Source organism: Parus major, chromosome 2 (assembly GCF_001522545.3).
Source record: "Parus major isolate Abel chromosome 2, Parus_major1.1, whole genome shotgun sequence".
In the NCBI taxonomy this organism is placed as follows: domain Eukaryota; kingdom Metazoa; phylum Chordata; class Aves; order Passeriformes; family Paridae; genus Parus; species Parus major.
The window spans coordinates 45,012,958-45,039,955 of record NC_031769.1 but is presented as its reverse complement, the minus strand read 5'-3'; the positions used below and the strand labels follow the sequence as shown (position 1 = coordinate 45,039,955).

The window sequence follows — 26,998 nt, the reverse complement described above, 5'->3', positions numbered from 1 at the left end:
CCCCAACTCTTGCACGTGGGTCATTTTATGGCTTCAGGGACATCTGTTCATATAACTGAGAGGGTGGTGCAGAGGCAGAATCTGCTGCTGATAGAAATGCCTGTGAAATGATGAGCTTAGTGTCTTTACCGAGAGAGATGTGTTGACTTCCCTGGAGAGATTATGCCCTTGTTGTCAGCCTGTTTGCCAATTGGCTGTTCCCTTTGTCTGGGCTTCTGATATTCAGGTGAAGAGTGGTACAAAACCCTGGTTTGTTGTGTGCAGCACATGATCTCTGTTCTCTGCAGATAAATCGTTCTGACATGATGTAGCAGTAACAAGATGCTTAGCCTGAACAGCTTCTGTTATCTATTTCAGAAGCTTCAGTGGCCTTTTAAGTATTTCATTGAAAATAATTTCTGGCAAATCCACAAGAATACCAAGCAAAAAGGAGGAGAGTGAAAGTCCTGATTACTGTACTTACAATCAAAGAAACACCTCGATGGGCAGTACAAAAAAACCCTTAGCTCCTTCCTCAACCAGCAAACCACTGATTATCGATGACTCTTCATTCCACAGACATTACATGATCTGTTCACTTCCTTCCATTACTCTGAGACTCTCCCCCCATATCAGCTGTGAAACCATTAGCCAACCAAGCCTTCTAAATTGTATCACAGAAACATTTTTTCTCAGCTAGGAACAAGTATATCTCTCAGAAGGATTCCCAGGATGATGTGATCCTACTTCTTTCACAGAATTGAAACTACTTTTTTTCTAGAAGACTCAAGTACCAACTGCTTTCTCCTGGCCCAGCCTCCCTCTCCAGCTGTTGACTGTGAAAGTCTCCTTATTTATTTGGCACTTTTACAGGGATTGGTAATGCATCACTATACTTACTTGTTCCCAACATCTTTTTCCCTGTAATTGACAGCAGGAGTCCTTCCACAGGAAAATATCTCTGTGATGTTACAGCTGCATATCCAACCCTGTACTCCACTACTTTCTTGTCTTCTCTCCCACATGCAACTCCTTTCAGAAATGACAACCTCTAAAACATATTCTCTGTCAAGAAAAGTTACACAGTTACTCCCTTTCCTCAGTGCAGAACAACACAAGTTGGCTCAATTGAGAAACACTGCCTGAGCATCACAAGCTTTTGACTTGAGTGCAACTATGGATTTCTTTCTGGAATCAGTATCTGCTTAGGATCAATTTTCACAAGCTGGAATGAGATTTGAGGCTCTGAAACAGCACCCTCATGAGAAGCAATTTTAATGGCACTTGGGCAGAAATACTTATTCTTGATTTCATCTTACTTGAAGTATTCCACAAGCAATACTTTATTAAAAATGCTTAGTTAAAATGTCACTAAAACAATTCCAAAGAGTCTGATCACCCTTTACTATTAATCTTCACTCTTCCAACAGCTCTGCAGTCTGTCTCATGAAACTCCTACTGTCTTGTTACTTCATTATTCCCTTCTAAAATTTTATCATTATAGCCCACTTCACACCTCCTCTACCATACTGTCAAATTCTACTGTGACCTATAGTACATATTATAGTTCTAGTTATAGCTATAGAATCAAACCTGCAAAACCTACACTCTGATCTGCCTGTGACATCTAGGTCACCTTTGGCTGTCCCCAAATATCTTTATGTTTCTGTCTCCCCAGCCATAAAACTACTCTGCTCTTTGAGATCTGTGGCTGAAAACAACAGAATAGAGCTATATAATATTTCTGCTTACAAAGTTTTCAAGTGTGCTGTAACCTCTTTGACTGACTGAATCCATGCAGAGATTAATTATATATGGTAGACCTAGAAATAAAGTATCTGTAAAGGGCCCTGCTGGACAGTGCCTTTCAATCAATGATCTAACACACTTTCTGCTTCTTCCACCCACTTGGTCAATTATTGATGAAGAGGAATAGGTATGAGGCACCCATGCATCTCCAACCTGAAATAAATTGCTGTCTTTTAACTCTTTGCTATGGAGGTCTAAATGATGCTGAAGGCATTTAAATTTCCTGTGTCAGGTTATCCTTCCTTGCAGAAAAAGAAACTTAGCTCAAGTCTTCTCCCCTCCAATTTCTTCACAGATACCCCTGACTGCATTCAATTGGATGCTGGGAGTGGAAACCAAAAGAACTGAAGCTCTGCCTGAGAACATTTGCCACCCACATACTGCAACAGTGTTCAGGAGTTAAATCTTATTTATGAGGCTTAGTTTCACTTCCAGTCCTTTGTGCCAAAAATCCCAATGCAATGTAATTTGTGCACACAGTGGCCACACAGTTTTGGCATTACTTGCTACACACTAGCCCTCTCTTAATCTGCTCTGGGGTCTATAGACATACTATAACCTCAAAAATACGTGTGAGTGTGGATATGACAAACAACATCAAGAGAAGCATGTAGAGACACGTTCAACAGGCAATAAAAGACGTCAGAGAACCCTAAAATAAGAGACACTGAGAAAGGTATTAACTGTACTGCAATATTTGAGCATGAGCTCAGAACTGGAAGTAGACAGCTTGCTTTGAACATTTCATCAGGCTTCTTTCTCTGTAGTAAGCCAAACTATAGGTAGCCAGTACCCTTTGGACAAATTTGGGACCAAACACAGACACATTTTGCTGCTCAGATATCTTTTGAGTGGAAGTCAAACAATTTTGGATTTTGTCATGATATATTTAGGCACAGGTTTTAAAAGAAAACCGACTGACTACCTTCATTCATGTTGAATAATATCAAATTTAAAATTCACTCTCTAGGCTCATTCACTACCATCACTCACCTGAAGGACTTGAGGCTGATATTACAGGAACTCATTTTCCAAGTGATAATGTGTCACTTTGACGTGGGAACATGTCTGACATGGGACCAACACCAATCTCAAAGGACAGCCTTATGGATTTCTAGTCTATCCTTTGGGAAAGACTAGTGTACCCTTTTGCATTGCTATTTGTCAGAAAAGGGCTGCAAAGACAAAGAAGACAGTCTCAGGTCTGGATGCCTGCCAGGATAATGTAACTCTATCCCATCCTGTGCTCCAAGTAAAGACCAAGAAACGTTCATCATTTGTGTCATTGGCTCTGGCCCTCCCCGAGGCTCCGAGCGTCAAACTGCAACACAGCAAGCTTCAAACCGTGTCAAGAGTAATACTGTAACTAGCACAGGGTCACAAAACGAGCCTGACTATCTGGTCTGATTATAAATATCATGCTTGTAAAGCAGCGTTTCAAAAACGCAGCCAAATCTCACGGTTACCACGCTTAGGAGCTTCGTGCTGCTTGTAAGCAGCTTCCTCGTTTAAATCTTTGCTGCAAGGACCGACAGCGCCCGTCGGATCGGTGGGATGCCTGCGGTCCAAGGCCAGCTTTGAACGCCCGGCTGCGGGAGCAGAGCCTGGGGCCGAGTCCGGACTTGAAGGGAGCAGACACCGAGTTGAAACTTCCTTTCTCCGCGTCTCCCCCGTCCCGTTCCCTTCCCATAAAGTCGCAGTGAAAGCGTTCCTGGATGCTATTCCGGGATCCGCGCCCCCCGCCCCGGCCCGAAGCGGCGCTGCCCGCTGCTTTTCCTCCCCCTCGCCCACCGGGGAGGGGGAGCGGCGGCCGCCACGGCAGCCCCGCAGGTGAGACGGCGGCGGCGGAGCTGGGAGGCTCCGGCTCTCCCCTCGGACACGGGCGCGGGGGAAGGGGTCCCTGTGGGGAGAGGGTCCCCAGCTGGGGGGACCGCTGCCGGGGCAGGGAGCGCGGTTGCCCCGGGCCAGCTCCGCCGGGCGCGGCAGCGGGGCCGGGCGGGCTGACGGCTCCTCCCGCCGGGGCGCTGCCGGGCCGGGCCGGGCCGGGGGCGGAGGAGGCGGGGAAGGGGGGAGCCGCTGCCGTCACCGAGGCTCCCGGCTCGCTCGGCTCGTCGCCGCGGCAGCCCCAGCCCCGCTCCCACCCCCTCGCCTGCCTCCACCCTCCTTCCTTTTCTCTCGCTCGCTCGGCGAGAGCACTGTGCCTCCTTTCCCAGATGGCAGCCGGCAGCGCCATGCAGCCTCCCGTTCCTCCTCCTCCTCTCCCTCCTCTCCGGCTCTAAGTTAATGCCATGCTGCCGCTGCTCTTCCCGGCACTGCTGGCCGCCTGCCTGCCGCCCTGCCAGGGCTGGAGCCCCTCGGCGGCTGCCAGCGGGCAGGAGGAGCAGGAGCAGGAGCTCTTCTTGCCCCCTGCCAACTCCTCCTCCCGCTCCTTGGCCAGCCTCGAGATGGACCTCGACGGGGCAGCGAGCAAGGAGGAAGGCAGCACCGACAGCCCGGGCACGCCGGCTGCCCCTAGCCAAGAGCCTTTCCCTTCCGCTCCCACCACCTCCGGGCAGGAGCAGCAGGGGCAGCAGCAGCAGGAGCAACAGCAGCGTCCCCAGCCGCAGGGGCAGCCGCAGCCCGCCGAGGACCCGCACTGCAACATCAGCGTGCAGCGGCAGATGCTGAGCTCGCTGCTGGTACGCTGGAGCCGCCCGCTGGGCATCCAGTGCGACCTCCTGCTCTTCTCCACCAACAGCCACGGGCGGGCCTTCTTCTCCGCCGCCTTCCACCGCGTGGGGCCGCCGCTGCTCATCGAGCACCTGGGGCTGGCGGCCGGCGGCGCCCAGCAGGACTTGCGCCTCTGCGTGGGCTGCAGCTGGGTGCGGAGCAGGCGGGTCGGGCGGCTGCGGGGCGCCGCGCCCCAGCCCCAGCCTCAGCCCCAGCCTCAGCCCCCCGCCGCTGCCGCCGCCGCTGCCGCCGCCTCCTCCTCCTCATCATCCTCCTCCTCCTCGCTTTCCTACCCGCCGGCGGCCGAGCCCGGCCAGTACTGGCTGCAAGGGGAGCCGCTGAATTTCTGCTGCCTGGATTTCAGCCTGGAGGAGCTGAAGGGCGAGCCGGGCTGGCGGATGAACCGCAAGCCCATCGAATCCACCTTGGTGGCGTGTTTCATGACTCTGGTCATCATCGTGTGGAGCGTGGCCGCCCTCATCTGGCCCGTGCCCATCATCGCCGGATTCCTGCCCAACGGCATGGAGCAGCGCCGCGGCACCGCCGCCGGCACCGCCACCGCCACCGCCGCCAAGTAGCCTCTCCCGGTGACCCCCCTTCTCTTTGTCTTGTGCTCTGGAGGGACGCGGGACGGACTCTGTCGTGGTTTTCTTGTTTGCAGCGTGCCACAGGAGCGCGGCGGGGCGTGGGGCCGCCTCAGCGCCCGGCCCGGCCCCGAGGGCAGCGGCCCCGAGGGGGCCAAATCATATGTGCGCGTTTTATATCTTTAATACCCGTTTTGATCGAACCTTTTAGTAAAAAAAAAAAACAAAACAAAAAAACAAAACAAAAACAAAAAAACAAAAAACCACCAAACACCCCCCCACCTGTTAAAAAAAAAAAAAAAAAAGGCAAGAAAAAGCCCCCCTAAAAATTCAATGGAGGAAATCAAAGACCCTCCTATTCGGCTGCATTTGTTGTCAGAGTAGCATTTTTGTACAGGATGTGGTTTGAACGGGTTTTTCCTTTATGGACAGAAAGGGATGTCTCTCTTTGACAGAATGGAGAACCGATGCGGTATATATATTGTTATTGCTGAAGCTGAACTTTAATGAACCTTTCACACTGTATTTCCTGGTTGAGATAGTGTGTATTTATTATTGTAGCTCCGCGTTATTTGGCTTTTAATACAGAGGTTTTCTTTCTGGAGCCACTGTAGCCTTTTGTTGGTCTGTTTCCTCCAGGGTGGAACAGAGGGTTTGGCTGGCCTTCCTGTCTGCGAACCTGCCACGAAGCTCCTTTCCCCGTGAAATGGTGTTACCAGGCTGTTGGTGGCAAAAGGAGAATCCCAAACCCTTTCTGGCTGGTGTTTGCCCTATCTGTGCAGCAGATGAGGGTCTGTATGCCTACACCAGGGTTGGGTGGAGAGGGGTGGGGAGCACAGCTGTGCCAGAGATCCTCCAAAGGAATTTCATCTGCACAGCTCCACAGACTTTCTCCTCGATTTGAGCTTGAGTGGCTTCAGTCCTGGGAAGATGAGGCCCACTCTGAGTTGTGCTAAGCAGCGTGGGGCAAGTCTCTTGACTTCCTCAAAGTTCATTCCTCAAAACCAGTTTAGATGCAGTGTATTTGTTGGAGACACAGTAATACTGTACCTCTTTTTCATCTACCAGTCTGCAGGGTTGCTCACAGCCAGTCTGTGGGATGAGAAGGCAGGAGCTGTCGGTCCAGAACTAGATTCCAGCTGCTGCTGTGCAAGCATGCAAAGAAGAAAGATTTCTTCTCTCTTGTTTGAATGGATAGTTGTGTAGCCTGAAATATAATTTGTTGTATACTTCCAACTGTTTAGCCTTACAAAACGTTGTTTCATTTGCCTTAGACATGATTAGTCCAGCTGAAGTTTCTAAAACCAAAATACGAGCTAAATGACAAATATTTGCAATAGGAATTCTCGGTTTTTTTGGTCAACATAGATGTATTTAATTTGCTAGTAACGCATGAATTTGCTTGGGGCTAATTTGGTGTATTCGCAGTGTGTGGTGGAAATGACTGGATGAAAAGTCTGGAAGGATTAAATTCTTAGGATTTCCATATTTTTAAACTGACAACAAAATAAAATAAATGCATGCTCTATGTGTTTGCTGTCTGGACAAAAAGACAGAGATAAAAAGATTGACAAACAGCAGAAATAAATCAAGATTTTTAAAATGCTCCATGTTACTAGGCTGCCTCTACACCCACTGTTCCTCCTGTTAATCCTGTTGTTGGGGGGTTGTCACTTGAGTAAACATTGCAGTTGCATTGTTTTCAGAAAGTAGATGATCCAGTCAATGTGGGAAGTGTTCTCTTGACCTGTTGATCCAAAGGGCACCTGCCCCTGTATGCCTAATTTAGAGAGCCCCTATTTTCTTTCCTTGACGTGCAAAACTGTCATTTCCACCTTGAGCAAGCTCTTGTCAGACATTTGACATGCTAGAGAGCAATTCTCTGCCTATCCTGTCCTGTGTGACAGAGATACTTCTTCATGCTGAAAGGCAGGGTTAGTAGGAAAACATGAAGATCCTGCTAACACCCTCTCAAGGGAGAAATGTTATACATATGGAATAGACCTCAGAAAAGTTGCCGTCTTCAGGAATAATTTCATCTTTTGAAGGAGATGTATTTAGGCAGAGAGTTAACAATTTCTACTGGAAGTTTTTCTGGCTTTAGTAATTCATGATGTACAGTCCTCTCTGTGGTACAGGCAGCCTGTGCTTAAACTCAAGGGTGGAATCTCTTTTTTGCTTATCCTTGTTTCACCAGTGATGTGATGTTGTTTTTTTTTTCTGAATTACATCACCATAAACAAGGGAATGGTGTTACTGTCTGAAACAGGCAGCTTCATTTGTTAAAGATTTATTATTTTGCAGTTCTTGCATACATGTAGCAGGTGGTACACCAAAACTGGTACAAAACGGCTTGTTTTTCTAACTTCTATCCATATCAGCTTGAATACAAACTTTGTGAATAGACACTGCCACATGCAGAATATTTTGCTGCTTCACTTAAAAAGCATGATACAAGAGAGAGATTTTCTCACAGTTATTCTATAAATACACTTGTAACTGGAGCTATTAATAAAAATCTGCTAAGACACAAATGTGTACAACACAGGGGTGGCATTAAACAAACTCCAAAGGCAAATCTTGTCCAGAATAGAAAAAAAAAATCCTGCAATGTTTTCAGGGAGTATGGGACTCAGACACAATGTGCAAAGAGCCCTTGTGGGTTGGGGAAGGTGTTTCCTTAGATCACAGTAACAGCGTGCATAAGCATGTTCCCTTCGCGGAGGCAGACCAGTCCGTGTTTCTGCGCCTTAAAGAGGAGTTTAAGGCACAGCAGGGGGCACAGGGATTGCCTGCTGTACAGGCTTTAGGCTGGATCCTAAATGAACCCTCCAGTTTCAGTGAGGTGGCAGCAGGGCTTCTGTAAAGAATAGACAGTGGAAATGCACTATGCAAACCGAGAGCTTTCTTCAGTCGCTGTTACACCTAACATCAATATCTCTGTTCCTGTAACTGTGGCTGCTACAATGACTCTAAGTAAACTATAATTTTGGGTAACTTTTGCCTTCATTCATGGGAATTTCATGTGAATGCAACCTGGAAGAAGCAAGCCCAGGGCAATGTGAAATGATACATGCCAGCTAGTTTAAGATTACAAGTTAGACACTGAAATGTATATTTCTTTTCTTCTTCACTGGGAGTGGAGCTTTATTGTCTCTTAGCTGGAATTGATTCTAAGCCATTTTTATTCATTTGGATTTATTTTTAAGACCAGCTGGTAGCAGGGTCAGCACGAGAGCAGATTAGTCACCATGTATAATCCTTTATGTACTCAGGGAGGGCATATATTTGTATATATCTATCTACATATGAGGATTCACTGTGTAGAACAGGAAGTTAAAACAGAAGTGAGAAAAGGGATGATGAGAAACAAATAATACTGAGGAAGTAGTACTGATTTTCCTTCATTGTTTGTTGGATCATGTTCCCTGGTAAGTTATCATGACTTTATTTACATATGAGTGTTTGTTGGAAAGCAAGAGATATCTAGGAACAGAGGGAGTTTCTTGATTTACTTTTTAAAATGTAACTCAACTCTATTACAGATTTTTGTTTTCATTCCAGGAACCAAGAACAATCTCGACATTCAGCATTAGAAGGTACTAGGCTTGTGTGCTAGTGTTAGACTGGTACAATTTTTTCTGTATATTCAGACCTCAGAATTTAATCTCTCCCCTGTTTTCTTAGTTGTGTTTCACAGATGTGTTAGAAGGGGAAGTATACAGAGGAATATGTAGTTTTAGCATGGACAGAGTTTTGCTGTTACTTAGTGCCACATTGATTCCAATAATAAAAATACAAAAATGTAGTGCAGTGTAATGATAATTATATATTATGTAGGCACACTGTTGCTCAATAGGTTGTCAGTAATCAAGCACTTCTGTATGTCAGGAGGTATTTGGATATTTGGGGCAAAACTGCCATGCTAGGTTAACTGTAGGAGTTGTTCCTTATCCAGGGCTTAGTTCACCAGTGCTTTCGATGATTAATGCAACAGCAGGATTATTTGTGCAGTGAATGTTACTCAATATGAGGAAGGGCTACTGAACCAGACCCTAAAAAAAACTAATTAAAAGCTGTAGTTGGCTGAATAAGTATTATTCATCATGACATCTGCTTGCTGAATAAAAGTATCTCTAGGGCTGACATTACATGATCCTAGGGGCTGAACAAAACCCTATTGAAATCAAATAGTTAATTGAAGTTTTGTAGGACTGGAGATCAAAGGATTTATTTTGAAGATATATATATATATATATATATATATATATATTTAGATGTAAGGGTAGGCATGATGTTCTTGTTCCTCTTTGGTTTTTATACACATAGTTTATAAATCCAAAGCCAGGATTTCTCAGTCCAATATAGGGCCTTGCCAGTTTTGGAAGGTAGTTTCTTTCTGAAGCTAGTATGGAAATATCAGTTATTTTCCAAGGAATTTTACAGAATAAATTTAATTTTTTTTCCTGTCTATTTCAGGGAGAGACCTTGACTTTGCAAAAAAGCATTTGTAATGATTCTGGGAAAACATGTAAATATCAAATCCAAAGTGTATTCCAATTTCAAAACATAAAAAATCTTTTTAATCAGTAACTGATTTTTCAAAGCATATTTTTAAACAAATCAGTTTCCGTTTTTCCCTTCAGAAGCTAAACATTTCACTGAAGATCAGTGGGCATTTGAGTGTTTCACATTGTGATTTTGTATGTGATTTTTTTGTGGAAAAAAATTCTCTTCTGTGATTTGGAACTGATAACAGCTTTTGACGAATAAGTTACTGTATTTCTTGTCCCATCTTCATAATAGTTCTGGTTAAATAAGTTGTCCAAAATAATTGTAAATCATAATAATAATAAAAAAAAGTAGCTTAGTCCATTTGTTGTGTTTCTGTTCTACTGTGCTGAGGAAGAAAGCAGTCTGGTATAAAATTTGGGATATTAAAAATGTTTATGGGAAATACCTGGATGCTGTTTAATTAGATCTGTGCACAGGCTTCAGTCTCACAATCACATCTCCAACTTTTTATATAGTTTGGGTTCATAACTGAGTGTAGCATTTTGAGCATTTATATGTCAATCAGAGTCCCTGGATCTGCACGTTGGGAAAACCAGGATCTGAGACATTGTCTCTTATTTTCACTTTTGTATTATCTCGACAGGTTAACAATGTCAGAACAAAACAGAGCCAATCTGGAAGATGCAAATATCCTATGGAACACTGTTTGTTTCTGCATGTTTGACTTGTTTTTAGCTGTTATAGAAAACATAAGACTAATGAGACATAAATCAGTGCTGTTCTGAGGAAGTGAATTCACTAGGAGTGTGAAGTAAAATTATATTTGTGTTTCTTGTAAGGTGAGACTTGTTAGAAACAGTGGGATTGTACCTTGTTGGTGTCATTCTGACACATGTCATTGTTGGTGGTTTAAATGGAGATACAGAAGAAGATTGTGGAGAAATAAAAAAAAAAACATAGAAAAAGCATAAAAGGGAGTAAATGTGCCAGCACATCCTGCAAAGAAGTTGCAAAGTATCAGCTGGGAAAAAGACAGTATTTAAGGTCATAGAGAAAAAAGAAAACTGACACCAGGTGAATTAGGAACTTGATTACATACTTTTCAGTCTTTCCATATTCAAACTTTTCAGTTCTTTGCTTGAACAACTGATAGCTCTTTTGGCCCCAAATGGCACAGGTAGTGGTGAAAGAGAATAAAAGCCTGACAGAAATGTGAGGCATGAGAAAAATTGAGAAATGACACCACCATACCAGTAATAAAAAGAGAGTTCACTCTCTGTGTTGTTGGCAGCAAGACAACAAAATGGCAGAGCACTTTCATGCATGTTTTCTATTCTACCCCAGGGAAGTGGTCATGGCCCCAAGCCTGACAGAGTTCAAGAAGGGTTTGGGCAATGCTCTCAGAGACATGGTGTGTTTTTTGGGGTTGGCCTGTGCAGGGCCAGGAGCTGGACTGCGTGGTCTTCCAGGGTGCCTTCTGCCTCAGGATGTTCTGTGATTCTCTTGTTTTGATTCTACTCTAATTTTGCTTCATATGTTCTCTGAGGTTGTAAGGAAAACATGTTAAAATACCATTTTTATGCAACAGGTACGGTTCTTCCCTCATATCTTGGATTGATCCATACCAAAAATACACTTCTCATTGTCCAATGTTCCTCATAACTGTATTAAAGCTTTCCACCTGAAGTGAAGCAATGCTGGTGTGACTGCATGTCCCAGGCTGGGTCAGGTCACTGCTGCAGACCAGACTACGTGCTGGAATGCTGTGGATGGCATTCTGATTTATATTGACAATACTTTCTCACTCAAACACTTTAATGACTACCTACAGAATCTTCACTTTTTTTTGTACCTATCTTAATTGTTTCCAAAGTTTCACTCCATTTGCCTTCTGCCATTGAAAATTAATCATTCTTAAGATTAGTTCTTTCTCACTTGGTATGTCTTTCTTCCCTTCTCCTTTTCCATAGCATGTATTTATCTTGACATTTTCTGCCTTCAGACTTCTCACCTGTCTTTCCCACAAGTATGTCTTTTGTTATCAAGCCCTAAAAATGTACTTCAGGAAACTGTGCTGTCAGTTTCTTCTGCTTTTCCACTCATTTCTTCTGCTTCCCACCCATTCAGACTGAACCTCTCATGCCTTTGGTCTGTGACACTTCTAGGACAAAGATGAACAGGAAGCTTTGTCTTTAGGGTAAAACCCAAGTGCAAAGTTGTCTCTACCACCAGTCCTGTCATCACAGGACTTCTTCCACACGTCTGCCCCAGACACTGAGCAAAGGATCTAAGTTATTTTGTCTTCTGGTAAGTGAAAAGTAGATCCATTTGAAGAGTTCCTTCCTCCTTAATTTCTCAAAGTCCTGTCTCTGAGTCACCCACTACTCATGTACCTGCCCAAACCCTTATCTGATGCATCATGGGAGCCCTCACATGTCAGTTTTCCCACATATCCTCAATTGAAATGTTAGGATGCGTCTCATCCTGCCTTCTGCTCTAACCAAAGGCAGGTGTCTTACAGCCAGAGCAGAAATGATCTCACTTGGGAGTGGACCTGCACTGAAAGTTACACTCAGGTCAGGTATGCAGCCATAGGGCCACAACCCGTTACATTTCAATTAAATCTTGGATTCTGCAGGGTGATCTCTGTTGCCCTGGATTATGGGCCATGGGAAAGTTGTATGAGCAACTGATCTGGCAGATTTTTCAAGCGCTGGTCTAGTAGCCTTCTGGCTTTACTAGTAAATGGCTGAATGGCCAGGCTAACTCACCACAGCCCTCCTTTTATTAGATGATAAATGTGTACAGCTCAGACAGGGGCTTGTGAGGTTCAGGCCTTAGGAAAACTTGTCTGGGTCCCTTTAGCTGCAGACAAAATAATATTTATACTTTTCATACTGGCAGTGAAAGGATTAATGAAGTAAATCCCATACAACATTTTAAGCTTGTGAAGCACAATAAAAATGCAAATCATGAACATGATTTTATTCCTTCTGTGTTCATTTTTGCACTGAAGGGCATGTACAGAGCCTTGTGTTGTTAAATGAAGGTATTCTGCACAATTTTGACCACAATTTAGCCAGGCAATAGCTGTACTCTGGAAATGTTTTTCCCATTGATAGGTGTTGCAGTGAGCAGACATATTAAAACAAATCATTACTAAGTGATGAATGTTACTGGAAGAGATTCTAATTAATCCAAAAGAATATGAAAGAATCCCCCAAAGTGTAAGAAAGATTTTTTAGGATGTGAATATATGAAAAATTTGGTGTGGAGGTAGCTGGTGGAGAATTAATCATGGGTCTATTTCATTCCTTTTCTTGCACTTTGTGTTTCATCACATTTTCTCTGGAGAATATCAGTTGTGCCTAATTATGCCAGAAATGTACTTGCTTCTAAATGGAAACTGGAAAGTACTTTCTTCAGGCAATACTTAGTATAAATTCTTGAAATTTTTTTCATTTCCTCCAGGGCATGTAAAGCACTTAATGATGCAGGGTCACATCGTTTACTTAACACAGAGAAACCCACTTTCGGGGCATGATGTTTATATGCACATTTCATTCTGTCTCTAAGATGAGCATTTCCCATGGCACCTCAATTCCTGCTATCTTTTTGTAGGGTTGCTTAGGGCTGAGAACATGAAGACTGATGTCTTATCCCTCTGTACTCTGCCCCAGCCACACATGACCTTTCCTTCTTTCCTGGAAGCACACTTATGGTGGATATTACTGTGAATAAATTTACAGCAAGCCGATGCAAGCAGCAGTTTCTCACAAAAACTAAAATAGCAGTACTGGTAGCTCTCCATGGAGAGGACCACCTCCAGCAGGTGCTGGTTGCATTCCAGTTGCTCAGCTGGTTGCATTCCATGCCTGTGGAGTGCTCCACAGTGCTGTGGCTGTGGACCTTCCTCATAGATCCATGTGGGTCAGCTAAGAAAAATGTAGCTGCCATTTTGGAAATGAAATAAGGCTTGGCCTAAAAGTAATTTTGAGCAGAAAATATCTTTGTCAGAGCTATCCAGGAGTGTCTGTGCATTATATGAGCCATGTATGGAAGTCTTTATCCTGTACTCAGAGTTTTGCAGGCATTTTTGGCTTGCTTTATTATTTTTTTTCCCAGAATTTGACTTTTTTTTTTTCTTTTCAGAATTGAGTGGTTATTTTTTTTTTTTTTTAGAATTTGTAGATAGTACCTGGGAATACTTCTTTGCCCTGCATATAAAATGTAATTTCCTAGGCTTTGCTCTAGCTATCAGAATGTTAGAGTGGATTGCCTAGGACAAAACCCATCCTCCAAAATGTCCCTTACTTATCTCCATTTCAGAGACTCATCTCCTCTCCCCATCAGATGCCCATTGTAACACTTAAAGGCATCAGCCCATGCTGGGTTAAGACAGAAGGAGACAATGCTTTTTTTTCTTCCTGCAGCTGGAATCTTTCATGCCCGTGACAATTCTGAGTTCCCTGAATTGAGCCAGTGAGACTGATAATGGTGATGCCCAATGCTAACTGAAGTGCTGTGGGTGGAATGGGTCAGAGAGATTTACTCTCCTCCCACACATGAAGTGCAGAAAGAAAACAACATTGGCTAATCTGTTTTCCTACATGTGCAGAGCACAGTGAAGCAGAAATCAGAGACTTCACCTGTGTAAGAAAAACAAACCCCCTGAAGCACAGATGCTGAATGATCCAATTATTCAAAAACAAAACAGGAGCCTTTTTCCGTGTATGTAACTCCTGCTGATTGCCATGAGAACAGCCCCCCTTAACTGCATGATCAGAAAGTCTTTTACATGAACAAGTGACAAGAATAGGATCACCTTTTGAACATTTCCCAATTAATTTCATCAAATTGCCTGTGATTCATCTGATAACTGCACTATCTTTAATATCTTTTTGTCAATCAAGCAGTCTCTATTGCTATTTTTCTTTTGTAAAATATAAAAAGATAATGTGAAACCTATGAGGATGAATAGTGCTAATGACATTTCTGACCAAAATACTGCTTAAAATCACAGTTAAATCCTTCTAACAATGATATTCAGAGAGCTCATAAGCTGGAAAACACCAAAGAGTTAATAAATTTCTGTAATATATTTAAAATACCAGAATCCTCAGCGTTGAGGGCTACAGGTTGACTGTAGCAATAGAAAGCATTCACAGCAAGTTCCCAAGCATGTGTTGTCTGCTATTGCTTGGCAAATAATTATTGTGCTTAGTTGCTTCCTAATATCTTCCAATTCTACAGTTACAGTAAAACCACTTACTCATGACAATGCACCCATAAGACTGTCTTGAATATTTGAGTTTAAAAGGTACAAAATGTTCTTTTGCTTTGACCATCTTCATTTTCTTGCCTTTGTTTCCTACAGCTGCTGTACTATCTAGTATTACTCAGCATGTTTATAGTTGTGGTTATTCAGGAAGCAGTGGAATATGTGAGCAATTCAGCAAAAACTTTCTTCAAGCAATACTAGGCTTGGAGTTAGCAGAGGAACAGAGTGTGCTGGATGTTTCCTTATGCTGCCTGTTGTAAAGAGTGGAGTGTGACTTCAGAGAAAAATGAAATCAATGTTTGCTGCAATGATTTTAAGAAATTGATCTTTATTTGTCAGTTCAAAGCATTGAGCAGTCAGTCTGGATAAAGCATAAGGCAAGGAGAATATATCAGCTCCTCTGTTTTGCATTTGAGGAGTTTAATTTTCCATATTACCATAGGTTTTTATGTTATTTCAGACAGCTGAAATGTAGGGGTTTGAGTTACTTCAGAGACAGTATAGAATACATATATATGCGCTGAAAAAATAGATCCCATGAGAACATTACTGATGGAAAGAAGCACACAGCAGCCCATGCTTCCTATTGACTCACCCATGTGTTGCAGTTAACCACACTGAACTGACACATCTGAGTCTTCTCCTGGGGGAGCAGGAGGGTGAAACTTCTGAGAAAGGGCTGGCCAAGGGCTGAGGGCAGCAGTCAGCACTGCTGCTTCAGGGTCATCCCTGTGCCACCTCTGAGGCAAAATCCTGCATGTGTCTGAGTTGTGGGATGTGTGTCCATATCTGTAGTGCAGATAGCTGGAACAGTCTGAGGAGGTGGGGGCCTGTGAGAGCTGCCACGTTGTGCTAACTTGGCTGTCGGTGTGAGTGCTGCTTCAGACAAAGCAGCACAAATTATCCTGTGTTCAGGCTGATCTAAAGAGGCACCTATAGCTGCTCTGACTAGCTCTAATTTCCATAGAATCATAGAATTGTTGAGGTTGGAAAAGACCCTTAGATCCTCAAGTCCAGCCATTAACCTTGCATGTCCCTGTGTTTATCGCTAAACTGTATCCGTAAGTGCCACATCTACACGTCTTTTAAATACCTCCAGGAACAGTGACTCAAGCACTTCCCTGGGTGGCCTGTTCCAATGCTTAACAACCCTTTCTGGGAAGAAATTTTAATTAACATTCAATCTAAACCTTACCTGGCTGAGGACATTTCCTCTTGTCCTGTTGCTTGCTGCTTGGGAGAAGATGCAGACTCCTACCTGTCTACAACCTCCTTTCAGAGAGTTCTAGAGAGCGACAAGGCTTCCCCTGAGCCTCCTTTTCTCCAGGCTAAACATCCCCATTTCCTGCAGCTGCCTCACATAAGACTTGTGCTCCAGACCCTTCCCCAGCTTTGTTTCTCTTCTCTGGACCCGCTCAATCTCTTTCCTGTAGGGAGGGGCCCAAAATTAAACGCAGGATTCAAGGTGTGGCCTCACCAATGCTGAGTACAGGGGGATGCTCACTGTCTTAGTCCTGCCATGCTCAGTCATGCCTGTCGTGTTTTTGCTTTGTTAGGTGCTTGTGGGAGCCAGAATTTTTAAAAATTGTTTCAATTGAGCAGGATTTTCTGCAGTTGTTTGCACCTTAAGGTGCTGTGCAAATGGAATCTAAATGTCATGGCTGAAAGACATTTGTGTTTACGTTGCCTATTTCAGTTCTCCAGTTTTCTTGCATTTTCAGGGTTTCACACTTTCTTCCCTGAGTTATTTTTCCCAATTCTGGTTTGATTGCTAGAGCCCACCGTGACTTTGATGGTTTCCTGTCTTCCCTGACCCACATATCAGAATATTCCATGTACAATGTTTTTGAGTAAAAATATATTCTTGTAATGTATTTCATAGCATATCTTGAGTTTGTTTTTTTTTTTTTCTCTGGGCACATATTTGAAGATGATGGCAAAATAAATCAACTACCACCATTGTTCTCACAGAAGAATCCATTCCTGTCTCTGACTTTGTTAGCTGAGCATTGCTTGTGCCCAAAGGTCTGAGTGATTAGCAGTAACATGACTGGTATTTAAATTCAGGAGTACATCTGGTTATAGTCTCTGTGCCCAGATATTTATGCCTCATGTCATTAATAACCAGTAATAGTGTCTAATAAGGTTACATTTATGTGTACATTATACTGAGAATGGCATTTAAAAAACAAGATATGCCTTGTCTTAAAGGTCAAAGTTGTAATCAGATTACCTTCTGTATATTGAGAAATGGAAAAAAAAAATGTATCAGATGGATAGCAAAAGCATGTGTTTGAATAATAATTGGAGGCAGTATTAATGAAAGCTGTGTCTCTGTGAGGAGCTACCCAGAATGGTAACATGATTTACGTTCAGTTGACCTATGAGAAGATGTAGACAGTGTATGACTCTACTACAGGCTTTCCAATCCTAGCATGAGTTTGTTAGACATGCTTTGCTAAACTTCAGCAAGCCCATTCTGATGTTCTGCACACACAAGCCAATACCAGAGCTGTGTGTCAGCAGCAAACCCAGCCCATGGCACCTTGATGTCTCCTCACAGGAGCCCCACTGAGTTTTCAGCTCCATGCTTCCAGCTTACCACAGTGCAGCTGAAGAGGTGCAGTGCCATTGCTGCACTGCTCTGAAGGAGGTCTCGGACTACCTCACTTCTCCTCTTGCTCCAAAATGTCAGGGGTATTCTGAGCCCAATCTGTGGGTCCCAGACAGTTGAGCTGCAGTTGGTCACCAGCCCCTGGACTGTCCTTGGGGGGCTGCTGGGATGCCCTGACTTTGCTTAGCCCAGGTCTTGGCTGTTGTTATGCTCCAGATTCTTGCTGCTGGTCATTGTTTTAGTCTCCTGCTTTTTGGCTCTGCATGCTGCTTCTGCCTCTGAACACCTTAGCTCTAACCTGATTCTCTGTTCTCAACCATTTCACCTGTTCTTGCTTGATCCCTGACTGCATCCTCCTCTGGACATCCCGTGCTCCTGACTGACTCTTGGGATGTGAGTTTTCCAGACAGGAGACTTGGAAAATGGAAGTATTTGTTCCTTTAGACCAGACAGCTGTTCTCTGCCTCAACATGATCTATGATTGATTTTGAATATAAATAATTCACGAAGTTAAAAGTAGCAAACAAAAAATTTAGGTAGCCACTGCAACTAAAATGAGTGTTTTCTCTAAATTACATCAGAGAAAAATGGGACTGTATGTATCTTGCTTTCTAGAGGAAGACAGAGACTCACAAAAATACAGATATTCACAAGGCATATCTTTGTTTGCTCTACAGAGATGGGTATTTGCTTTAACACCCGTGTGATTTATGATGTAATCACAGTCTAATGATGCCATCAAAGACTGGCCTGTGCAGTGAGCAAAAGTGACTCATTGGCAAGTTAAATAGCAGAAAAGGAATCAAAATGTGCATTTACCACATTTACCAGTTGTCCCATTAATGCACAGTGGCATAAAGCACCATGAACACCTCAGTGTATGCAGGCTCAACACACCCAAATCAGTTTTATTACCTCAGTATGTGTGTGCTTTAGCCTGCATACCAAATTCCCATGCCTTTTCCCCCTGGGAGCAGAGCTATGTCCTGTCACACTCTGCTGGCTGCTCCCCTCTCCACACACTCCAGCTGCCCATGGCAGCACCCACGTGGCTGGGTGCCATCCACCCCACTGCCCCTGTGTGCCTATCCATGATTATCCTGTTTCCCAGAAAGCAAGAACAGCTATCACAATAACTGTGTCCAGAAAGTATCACCTTTTTGTCTTTAAAGACCTGCTTTTTAACTGTTTATAGTGAATTAGGAAAGGATAGATGTTGTGTATTACAGTGCTACTAGCCTAGTAGGAAAGATATTAAAAATTGTGATAAATCATTTGTTATGTAGTCCCTTAGCCTCAAGAACAATTGCCACCAAACGTTTTTTTCTTTAATGAAATGTTTTTTCTTCTCTGGTTGACTCTTTGTAACACAGGAAGAATTGAATCCACCGTGTGATCAATAAATAACAAGGAATTATTTCCTTGTAACCACTCTGCTTCTAATGCTGCAGCCCCAGTGGTTTCAACATCCTTTCTCCTGATTTGCACTAGAGAAGTTGAGGTCAGGACCTTTTTGTTCTTTAGCAAGTAAGGGCAAGCTCTTCCAAATGTAAAACAAAGTACTCCTGGCTGTCCCTAGGACTTGGTAAAATGTCAGGGGACAAACTGGCCTGCCATCCTGCCATGAAATCTAGAGGGTAGGAGGCTGGTGGGGCTCCTGCAGCCAGCTCTCCATTCTCCTCCCGCTGCAGCAGCTGGCAGATCAGGAGATCTCCATCTACAGGCTGGAGAAGGATTGGTGGCAGTATGAAATTACTCCCAGGTGCAGGCAAACCAAGTGACTCCCCACGGCTGAGCTATAAATTAGTCTCTACAGCCTGCCAGTATAACCTGCCTGCTGATAGCTTATAAATAAATCAGCTGCAGAGCAGGGTTAATATTTACCTACGTGTCTCAGACAGGTGGCATTCTGAAGAAGAAAAGCGTTACAGAAATGCTAGAGTAAGTTATCATTAAGCCTCTGCACTGGCATATTTACTCACATCTAATAGCTTACAGAGGTGCAGAAATACAATTAAACCAGAAGAAATCTATAGCTTCTCGCCTCCTGATAACACCACATCTTCCCATGTATTGATTTAACGCCTGTGCTGGTGGTGTAACATGTGTTTACTGTGTTTTACAAGTACCACTGTGCTGACCTGATTTCTGTGTACTGCTTATGGCTGCTTCTTTGCTCCTTTGGGTGGTATTTATTTATTTATTGTTTCTGATAAAATATATGGAAGCTTACCAGAGAGAGGCAGGGTGGCTTATCCATAGCACAGGTGCATATCTGGCACAGAACTCAATATGTTGAAAGGAAGGTATTGAGTTATTTAATTTATTATCTTCTGACAACCTAAGCTGTAATTCTTCTTTGATGATATAGAACCTGGTCATCAGACACTAATTCTCCACATCTCAAAACCCACAATGCTGCACAGACATCTGTGCTGTGCCTTCACCTTAGAGTGTAAGAGAAAACCTGCCCTTCACCAAGGCAACGTTCTCTCTTCCTTTCTTCCCCTTGGTCCTTCTGAAAGGATTCATAGGAAGAATGACTGAGGGCCAATTCCCAGCACATGACAAGATGAAACAGGGACATTTATATTCTTCATAAACATGTGGTCTTTTTAACATGGTCATTGGCACTCACAGGGATGTACCACAACTGCTAAATATGATTCTGGTCACAGCATTAATTGGATGCAGCAGTTCAGCCTGCTCCAGGGTTTGCTCTTTGCCTTAGCAAAGGAGGATAAGGGGGGTTAGCAGGCCCTGGCATCCCATCCCACATATGTAGTTCATTTGCAAACTTTAGTGTTTATGGCTGTGAGAGCAGGAGCCAGTTTGAAAGTGCTGGATGCAAGAAACAGGTTGCTTTGCTGTGGATGAAAACCACGAGGTGCTGTGAAGGCACTATTTTAGATGTCTATTTTAGGATGAGATGATCAGTTCTCTGTGAGTGACTCTCTCTTTCCACGGTTATGGATGAAACCTAGATGGAGTATTTACATGGTAGATATCTGTACTTGCTTAGATGAATCCCACCCTTAAAACCAAATCTTAACATCACAGTTGAAACACATTATTCCTTGTCCTTCTCACCACAACCTTTCCCCAACCAAATACTCCCTTTCTCTGTCACTCTTCAGTGCTCTCTTTGGTTAAAAAACCTACATCCTTCCATTTCTCCTTGCAGGTCTTTTTTTCTAGACTTTCAAATTTGTGTCATCAGGGATGTCCTGTGCAGGCTGGCCTTCCCAAGCCAGTCCATCCTGGGGTGTAACATGCCCTGTACGCTTCCCACAGAGCTGTGCTTACCCTGGTGATGATCCTGCCACTGCACCTACCTCTCAGCCACTGCTGGTTTTGGGACAACCAAAAAATTCCTCAGCCTTGACTGCCACAGGCGTTTCCCTTCTCTCTTTCTCTCTGCATGCTATTTAATATAATTACATGAAGAATGGAATAGGAATAGAGTATAATAGGGATTATATCCTCTGAAGAATAAATCACCTCCTATGAGCTCTGGATGGACTTAGAAGCATGTTCCATGGAGATAAGTCTTTTGGAAATGAGAGGAGGTTCATCATCAGACACGTAAACATGCAGAACATTCTGTTTTCTCAGCACCTAAATTTTGTTTGATTAACTCCATTTTGAAAGTCCAGATCTTCTGCCATAAAATGGCCTACAGCAAAGCACTAGAAGAAATTAATTGATTTGGCAAGTCCATTTTCATGCCATACTCCATTCTAGCATTTCCTGAAGGGTCTTCAACTAATAGTATCTTAAATTTATATTGATCACTTAAAAGGGAAGGAGCTGGGAACAGTGGATGTTCTATTTGTATGAAGTCCCACAAACATCTAATTACTGGACTGGGGGTTTTCAGAGACCTGTTGTTTGACCCATGAAGACACTGACAAGTCATCCCTTCCTCTAAAATTTCACTGGTAGAGGCAGGAGCCTTGCTTGAACCTTGGAAACAGCACATGTAATACCTTTGTTAAACTAGTTTCCATGGTAACATTTTCATGTCACTGAACATCATTAAAGACAATAAGAAACATGAAGTATTCAGTTTGCATGTGTTTAGAGTTCTATTGACCTCCCTTTCTGAATAACTGTTCTCCTGGAAGAAAAGACTTGGGGCAAAACAACGGATGCTGGAGGTGTCATTGCTTTGCTGTCACATTATTATCAAGCCTTTCCTTTGATTTTTCAGCTTGGGATTTCAGAATAAACTCTGTAAATATGAGTAGGCATGGAAACGGGGCACAGATATTTCTGTCTCTAACACAAAAATAAAGCCACCAAAGATGACTGCAGTTAAATGGCTTGTCCAGAGGGGAGTAAAGGCGAAGCATGAGGAGGCTGAGCAAGAAACTACGTGCTGTGATGACTTGACTCCCCCGTTTAGCCTCCTTGCCAGAACATGATGGTTCCACTTCATGTTAAAGCTGGATAAACCACTCTCAGGCTCCTTTGCCACCTGCCCCTCTGGCACTACTTTAAAAATTAAAATCCTGGCAAATTTTGACATATGTGAGCAGCTTAACTCTTCTTACAAAATGCTCTAGCAATAAAATAGAGTGAGATGCACTAGTAAGAAAATTCAGCTGTTGTCTCTCATTTTCTCTGTGCACTGGGCGAGGGTTTTTTTTAGCTTACATAATTAACATTTGTTTTCTTACCCAATGATTTTTTGTGTACTACACTCTTCTCTCAAGGGCAGCATTTGTCACTCCTGCTAGGGCAGGATTGCAGCCCCAGCAATGGAAACAAACCATGTCTTGGCTCTGGTTCTAAAATCACTCTGGCTTCTACGAAAGGCTTTTCCAGCAGCCTGAAGGTCTCCTGTGGCACATCACCTGCAGGGACTCGTACAGCACTGGGGAAAGACCCTTGAAAACTACTGCTGAGAAAAGCAGTCAATAAGAAGGATTTGTGAATGCGTTCTACTCTACATGACAGCCATAGCAAGCTGGGGAGGGTCTTTTAAAGTGGGAGGACAAGAAGGGAAAAAGAAGTCTGTACATTTTTTGTGTCAGAACCAAGTCCACAGATTCAAATATTTTGTATTTTTATATTTGCTGATTTGATATTTGCAGATATGATGCTGGCAGCTCATGTTACTCCAGTGTGTTAGACCGGGGCATGAACTATGTCCAGAAGGTGCAGCGTGGGGATTTCAGAAGACAAATGGTTCACCAGCTGAGATATGTGTTCAGGATGCTGCCATCCCATGGCAAATAGCTAATTGGCTGCTGTCACCAGCAGGATGCTCGAACAGAAATCAAAGGAAGGATACGTGTTTCGTTTCTGCCTGGTGGAAAGCTATTTGAGGGGGCATGAAATAATGCACTGTGTTACTACAGGATTATAATTCAATAAAGAGCTATCCGTTTTGGACTGACCCGAAAATCAAGAGTTGTTTTCCACACCAAAAGAAAGGGCTGAGAAACTGTTTCAGGTTAAATGAAAAAATGTATAAACTTTCAGAGAGGCCTTCAGAAGCTTCTGCTGCAGCCTGAGCAGCAGGAGGTGGAAACCAGCTGCAAGGGAGCAAGAGGAAAGGTGACATTCCTGTTTCTTTAAAAAGTACTGAAATTATTCACCTTCAGGTACAGTATCACACTTTTTTTTCTGGATACTGAAGACTGACCACATCATGATAATTCTTCCCCCTTCCCAGAGAAGCCTAGCATTTTGGGGGACCGTAGAGGTGGGAGGACAAAATTTGACTTCCTGACCACTGAGTTGAATGCTGTGTCTTTAAACTTCTCTCAAATATACAAGAAAATACCTGTCATTACACTAAGCCAGCAACTCCCTAACCTGGTGGTGACAGGTGGGTGAAGGGCAGGTGGGTTCCAACTCATAGGGTAGAAAGATGTGGATTTTCCCACACCAAATGTAGTGAAAGATTTGACATTACCAAGTGTTTTCCTCTGTCTCCTTTAGCTTTACAATGCTGCAGCAAAACAAAACACCGAAATCTCAAAATAAAATGATCTGACATTTTCAAAATATTTTTTTTCTGCCTGAATTATTCAAAACATTAAACATGAAACTTCAATAAGCACAGAGGCTCCTGAACTGTCTCTCACTGACAAAAAAAATTATTTGTTACAAAAATCAATTTAGGTACCCGCTAGGACTGAATGAGGCATGAAGTTCCTTACATTACTATTCTGATTTGTAATTTTTCAGGCAAAAATTCCTAAAAATAATTTAGCATTGCAACTTAATTTTTTAAAATAACATTCTGCCTGCTGGAATGAAAGGAAATCCAGAGACTTTGAAGTAAGGGAAGCCTCAACCACAACCCCACTTCCAGCTTTTTTAGCTGAGCTGTGAGTATTTTCCCAATCCCAGAGCAAGCAGTTTCCCAGGTTTTGGTCCTGGCTGTGTCTACCTGATGGAGCTGAGCAGAGCTTCTTCCAGCAGGGATCTGGGGATCCTGGCTCTGAGACAGGCTCCTTTACAAGATGCAATGCTGCTTACCCAAAGAATGGTTGGCTGAGCTGACAGAAACCCAGGATGAAATAACATGCACAAAACTTTGGATTTCAATTATCAAAACGTTTTCCATCTGACTTTTTTTCCAATGACCTTTTAAAATGAATTCAGCCTTCTTGGCACATTTATTATCAGTGAGAAAAACAGCCTTTACCTTTGAGTCTACACATGATATTTTCCTTCCCTTTCTTCTCTTTCTCTGCTTCGCCCTCTTTTAAACATTAGCAACCCTCCTATCTTTTTCCTCCTCTTGCAGCAAATCCAAAATCTGAGCAAAAATATGCCTTGTTCTGTTGGTACAACTTGGGACCTTACCATTTACATGGGCATGAACTATGGTGTCATCTGATGCTGGCCCTCATTGCAGATGAAAAAGTGATGCAAAGGAGGAGGGGGTGAGCAGTGCTGTTTCAAATTATGTACATTACATCCTTTCCTTTCCTTTTAAAAACTCAGTGTCCTTAGTCCTTAAAAAATTTTGTCCAAACTTCCTTTCTACTTTGAGGAAATTAAAAGCTGTGACTAAGGCTTGTCTCTATCAACAGCTCAAATCGTTCTTTAATGAAGAGAACCAGAATCTTGTCTCTTTGTTTTCACACAGACTTCAGTTCAAAGGAACTTGCTTGAGGACAACATTTAATTGACCTCAGTGATGGAGCAGTTGCAGGATGCCTCTTGCCTAGCAACAACCACCAGGTAGGAAAGCTTTAATAACTGCTGGGATTTAGACACCAGGGAATGCTGTTGCACAGCTGTGATGGTTTCTGAGCAGCCCATAAGTGAGCCAGGCTGGCTCCCCTAAAAAAGCCTTGGAGCAGGGAGGCTGGCTCATAGTTCTGAGCCGAGCATCAGGAGGTTGCACCTGGATCTATAGGCATGCCAAACCCTGCTCTGTCCTGCAAGCTGCAAGGGTTCATACAAGCACACAGCAGTTCTCCTTCACCTGTGAGCCACTGCTGGGGCTCCCTGGCTCTCTGAGCCACGTGGGTCAGATGTGGTGGCTTTCACGTACAGCTTGGAGGTCAGGCTGGCTACACCACACAAATGGCTTGCAGAGAATTATGTGGAAGCTTGAAATTTCAGGTGGCAACCAGAACTGTATCTTTTTGGTAAATAAGTAACGGTTACCTGGCCAGGCTTCATTTCATGCAATGAAGTATGTTAAATGACAGACCAACCAAAGGTAAAAAACACAGAAAAAAGGAAAAAATGCTCAAGTTTAACCAAATTATTTTAACAAAGAACTTTTTTCTGCATCTTCAGTTCCTAGAAAAAGAAAAAATGTCCAAAGCCAGCTAACAGACTGGCTACTTCCTCCTATTAAGCACATGTTGGGGTTCAAGTCCTTTGTCTTTTAAATATAGGACACTTTGGGAAATGAAGCTGGCAAAGACAATTTAAGATAACAATCAATATTTCCATTATCCTCATTCCAGGCACAGTTTTTTGGGGGGAATATGTGAAGAATTGTGCTGAAAAAAGTCTTTGCATGGTAATAATGAAGCATTTCCTACATTTGTCTTACTGCTTTCAGAACTGCCTTCTGCTTTATATACATATATTTGTGTGCTTGTATTTGTATGTATATAGAGCTCATACACCATTCTGATGGACTTTGCAGCATCATCCCCTTTCCACCCCTTCTTCTGCCAGATTCATTGCTTTTTTTGGTGTAAATCCTCAAACCAGCCATGATACCTAACACCAGAACTAGAGACAAGGCAAAAAAACCTGATAGTTACTGTTGTACTCCTGGTCCTCCTCTCTTTTCTCCCTTCTCCTGTGCATCAGCATCCACAACCACACATGGGATGCCACATGAGGGGTGAATACAGTCAAGCCTTGCTAGCTGCTGCTGAGAGAGAGAAGGGCAGGCAGATCTACAGCCACAAGGGTTGAAAATGATCTCTTGGGATGGGGTAAATAGGGTAAAACTGGACAAAGATAAATAAAACCAGCAAGTTTCCCCCCAGGTGCTGAAGTATCACAATTGGACCACATCATTTCTGGTGGTCTGCATTTGTTTGGTCAATGTCCTCTGGTGGAGCCACGCTTTGATGTTGGTTACAAAGGGAGAAGGCAGAGACACCTGTTCACATCTTTCCCTCCAGACTGCAGGAGAAGTTTCCTGCCTTATGCTTTTATTTCTTGTGCTGTTGTCCAAGAATGTATCTTTGTGGGTATTTGTGTCCTGATGTGACTGAGCTCAGGGTATGCTCAGGATATGCTCTGAAACATCTCCAAGAAGGAAGATGGAGAGCTGAAATCAGCATGGACCTGAGTCCAGCACAGAAGCTCCATCCTACAGGGGGCTGTAGCTTGTGCAGGTCCAACACTGGATGTATTATTTCAGAGCACTACCTGGACAAGCTGAAAAACACCCCATGTCATCTCATCACTGTTTTTTTAGTGTAAGCCTCTTATAGAAACATGCTTCTCAGACATGTCTGGGTAACATCTAGAGTAGCTAGCCATGAGATTTCAGGGGAAATTATATTTTTGGAAGTGTGCTCCTTTTGGATTTATCCTGATGCAAAACTGAGCAGTGGACATTGTTCTCTGCTGAATGAGAGGGTGTTTGCAGCAACATTATGAACAACAGTTGAGTTAGTCTCCATTTATAACATCTGAGAGTTGAATCTGGCCTGCAGTCAAGCCAGTAAGTCTCATGGGATCTTATGCACACTGTTTTGAAAACCTGCTTTTTAAGGAAAACAAAGGCAGTTCCCTTAATTTGAAGCTCATAATGTTTGCAGTAATCCAGCTATACCAAACCAAATGTCCCCCAAGTAAAATTCCATCAGGCAGCAAACAAGAACTTTTTTCCTGGTGCCTTGCCTCTCTGCAAGAAGGACCAGCTCCATTTTCTTCAGGAGAGGGCACAGAGGCTCCAGTGCATGTAGACCTCACCAAGAAGGGATGGCTGAAAGGAAGGCTGGACCAGAGCTTGAGCAGATCCAAACCCTGCTCTCATGCAGACTGCCTGGCTGAACTTGA

At 43.3% G+C, this 26,998-nt stretch overlaps 1 protein-coding gene across 1 annotated transcript; it reads left to right on the top strand.

Moving 5' to 3' along the window:
* The first annotated feature begins 3,892 nt into the window (after positions 1-3,892).
* Positions 3,893-9,956, top strand: TMEM158 (transmembrane protein 158). Its single transcript, XM_015617630.3, has one exon. It carries the CDS (start codon positions 4,077-4,079, stop codon positions 5,073-5,075), a length of 999 nt encoding a protein of 332 aa, XP_015473116.1. The 5' UTR covers positions 3,893-4,076; the 3' UTR covers positions 5,076-9,956.
* Positions 9,957-26,998: the final 17,042 nt, after the last annotated feature.

Bases quoted from the DNA above. Each gene is read 5' to 3' on its own strand.
- TMEM158 (XM_015617630.3), top strand. From the start codon at position 4,077: ATGCTGCCGCTGCTCTTCCCGGCACTGCTGGCCGCCTGCCTGCCGCCC.